The sequence below is a fragment of the Pipra filicauda genome, unplaced genomic scaffold (assembly GCF_003945595.2).
Source record: "Pipra filicauda isolate LSUMZ 115617 unplaced genomic scaffold, ASM394559v2 scaffold812_size110788_pilon, whole genome shotgun sequence".
NCBI classification, from domain to species: Eukaryota; Metazoa; Chordata; class Aves; order Passeriformes; family Pipridae; genus Pipra; species Pipra filicauda.
In genome coordinates this window covers 107,035-110,786 of record NW_024104990.1, presented here as the reverse complement: position 1 = coordinate 110,786, position 3,752 = coordinate 107,035, and the positions used below count along the sequence as shown (strand labels likewise).

The 3,752-nt window shown below is 60.6% G+C and overlaps 1 protein-coding gene across 1 annotated transcript; it reads left to right on the top strand.

The window, feature by feature from the left end:
- Positions 1 to 53: 53 nt before the first annotated feature.
- On the top strand, positions 54 to 2,622 carry LOC113991144 (misshapen-like kinase 1; the record flags this gene model as incomplete). Its single annotated transcript, XM_039390360.1, has 2 exons — positions 54 to 498; positions 823 to 2,622. Coding segments are annotated over 2 exons (1,725 nt in total), but the record flags the coding sequence as incomplete, so codon positions are not given.
- Between the last annotated feature and the right edge of the window lie 1,130 nt (positions 2,623 to 3,752).

The window sequence follows — 3,752 nt, the reverse complement described above, 5'->3', positions numbered from 1 at the left end:
AAGAGAGAAGGATTTGCCGGGGAAGAGAGAGGGAAGCGCCTGTGCTGGAGCAGAGGATCGATCGCCAGAGGGAGCTGGAGGTGGAGGTCTCTGAGCGCCGCAGCCGCCAGACACGGGACAGGGGGGAGAGAGGGGTCATCATTGACCAGAGAGAGACCCGGGAGCTGGAAGAGGATGGAAGGAGAGAACGTGAGTCAGTGAGGTACGAAAGGACAAGAGACACCAGAGCAGCAGCAGCAGCAGAAGCTGATGTGAAAATCCACAGAGAGATTCGTGAACTGGAGCCACGGGAGGAGCTCAGAAGGAGAGAACGTGACAGAGAAGTGGAAGAGAGGAGGGTTTGCAGGAGAAGAGACAGAGAAGAGCCCATTCTGGAGAGGAGGATCGATCACCAGAGGGAGCTGGAGCTGGAGGTCTCTGAGCGCCGCAGCCGCCAGACACGGGACAGAGAGGAAAGAGGGGTCACCATCGACCAGAGAGAGACACGGGAGCTGGAAGATGATGGAAGGAGAGAACGTGAGTCAGTGAGGTACGAAAGGACAAGAGACACCAGAGCAGCCGCAGCAGAAGCTGATGTGAAAATCCACAGAGAGATCCGTGAACTGGAGCCACGGGAGGAGCTCAGAAGGAGAGAACGTGAAAGGAGAAGTGGAAGAAGAGAGGAGTGTTTCTGCAGGCGAGAAGAAGAAGAACAGAGACGTAAGAAAGAGCCCATTCTGGAGCGGAGGATCGATCAACAACAGGAGCTGGAGGTGGAGGTCTCTGAGCGCCGCAGCCGCCAGACACGGGACAGAGAGGAAAGAGAGACCCGGGAGCTGGAAGAGGATGGAAGGAGAGAACGTGAGTCAGTGAGGTACGAAAGGACAAGAGACACCAGAGCAGCAGCAGCAGAAGCTGATGTGAAAATCCACAGAGAGATCCGTGAACTGGAGCCACGGGAGGAGCTCAGAAGGAGGGAACGTCCCCGTGAAGAGGAAGAGAGGAGGGTTTGCAGGAGAAGAGACAGAGAAGAGCCTGTGCTGGAGAGGAGGATCGATCAACAACAGGAGCTGGAGGTGGAGGTCTCTGAGCGCCGCAGCCGCCAGACACGGGACAGGGAGGAGAGAGGGGTCACCATCGACCGGAGAGAGACCCGCAATGAAACCACACTCGAGGTCCTCGAAGAAGAACAGGAGGTGGATGAAGGACGAAGCCTCTTCCAAACCGTGGAGGTGGACAACAGGGACCTCTTCCCCCCGGGAGAGGAAGGGCCCGTGAGCGACCTGAGGGTTCGCTACGTCCCCGCTGACCCCGCGGAGCGCCCGGAGGTGCGAGTGGTGCCCCAGCCCTGCGACCCCCAAACCATCGCCTACCTGGTCCACGTGATCCAGAACGGGAGAGACCCCAGCGCTGCCACCTACGAGATCGTCTGCCAGCAGCCCGGCGAGCCGGGCCGGCCCCTCTGCGTCAGGAAGTGCTTCGTGTCCGCCAAGCCACCGACCGTGCCCTGCGACAGGAGCCACCGCCCCGAGCCACCACCCCGGGGGGACCAGAGGGAACCTGGGGAGCTCCAAGTGCCGCCTTCCAGCTGCCAGGAAAACACAAGGGAGCTCGGTGGGGAGAGAGCCGGAGCGGGGGGGAAGGAAGGAGCTCCCCAGGCTGCTGCCCCCCAGCCCGAGGCTGTTAAAGGCGACCCTTGCAGGGCGAAGACCAAGGAGGTCCCCGACACGGAAAAGAATCAGCCCCAGGGAGATGGATCGAGAGCCACCAGGGAGAAGGTCCCCCAGGAGCCAGGATCCAGCTGCCAGGTGAGGGAGCACGAGGACAGGAAGGCCAAGAGTTGCCCACCTCTGCTCCAGGCTCCCGACGCCGACGGGAGCCGTCCCCGCGCGCCCCGGAGAGAAGGAACCGGCCGCGCCCGCCAGGACGTGGAGCTTCTCCCCCCGGAAAAGAGCTGCCAGGAGGAGACCTGCAAGAGGAGCCCCCGGCAAGGGGGGGATGCCCAACTGGCACGGGAGGAGGAGCCGCGTCCTGGCACCAAGCAGAGCCAGGGGACCCCCGGGCTGCCGAGCTCCCGGGAGGAACCGGGCGGTCCCGCGGGGGATGGAGCCAAAGCATCTTAGGGGGGGAAGCTGGTGGGGCTTCCCCGGGTCTTTTTGAGGATCGTCTGTGCCCTGTTTTGGTTCAGGATGTGATCGGCTCAGAAGGGTTCATGAGGTGCCTCGAGAGGGTGTCAAGTGGGTTTGGGGGGTTTTCCATGTAACAAATCCTCGAGTTACCTCCGGATCTGCTTCCCTGCGTGATGCTTCTCCACCAAAATACAGCATTTAGTCACTTTTTCTGCTCTAATTGGAGTCCTTGGGTCTCTCTGTCCTTGGGTCTCTCTGTCCTCTCTTCCACCCTGTGGTGGGACCACTCTGCACCTCCCTCTGCTCACGTCTCCCCATGGCTGGTTCTCACCAGCTTCTGCTCTGCAACGCCAAAAAAATCCCAGTAGCTCAACCATCCTCATTCTGGGGCCTGGAAGTCCTCAAAGCCGGGAAAAATCCCACTTTTGTGGACTATTACACCAAATCCAGCCGAGCAGAATCCCAGTTCCAGCCTCGGGGAGGGTTTGGAGCAGCCGAGTGATGTCGAGGTCACCTCAGGGTGGTGGTGGGTGGTGGGTGGGGGGTTCTTCTTCTTCTTCACGTTGATGTATTGCATGAAAAATCAGAATAAACAGCTGCTGACTGCACTGAGAGGTGCCAGCCTTCATCCTTCCACCGCTTTTCAAGGATCTGGGAGGGGCCACATGTTCCCGGGTGGGATCATCACACATTCCCGGGTGGGATGATCACATATTCCCGGGTGGGATCATCACATATTCCTGGTTCACATCACACGTTCCCGGTTCACATCACACATTCCTTGTGATCCCGGGTGCTTCCCGCAGGCGGGGGCCACTGGAAATCCCACCAAGCCCCTGCTATGAGCCCACATCCTCCTCCAAGCCGGTGCCAGAGGGATTCCCGAGGGTCCGTCCCAGCCCAGAGCACTCGGAGCCGCTCCCGGCGACGTCCCCTCGGCGCACGCGACGGTCACACGTCGGGGTGACAAACATACGGCAGCACAGATGGTGTGTCTGCGACCGGGGCCTGGCCTGGCCTGCAAACCCCCCCAGCAGCTGCCAGGAACGGCCCCGGATCCTCCCCCGGCCACGGCTCCTCCGGGATCTGCTCCTGCAGAGGAGGAAATGCCGCTTTCCTGCTCGGCTTTTGCCAAGGGGAGTTTGTAAAACGCGGGAGTTTTCCTGCCCTCGGCTCCCAGGTTTGGAAAACTCAGTCCAGGAGGGGCTGGGCTGTGGGAGGAGGTGCTTTTTTCCCTGTATGTGGGGGAAAGAAAAGAGTTGGGGGCAGAAAATCAGGGCTAGAAAGGAAAATATCTCGGACACGGTTCCTTGCTGCTTCCCACAGGAATTCCCAAAGAGCTGTCCCAGATCCCAGGACACATCCTGGCTCCTGTGTTACCTCTCTGCTCCAGGATCCCCTCGAAGCTCTGGGGGGGGAACAGATTTCCCTGTGATTCAGGGGGAGCTGAGCCCTGAGGACTGGAGGAAGGGACTGACAGGAACGTTCCCAAGGACCGGGGGGGGCGAAAACGGACGAGGAGGAGAAAAGCTGAGCGTGAATAACTGCGAGGAGCAAAACTGGGGAGAGCCCAAGGAGGGGCCCGGCACATTCCTGAGGCGAAGGCGGGAGCGTGGGCAGGCCCGGATCTGCCGTTAGGGCCGG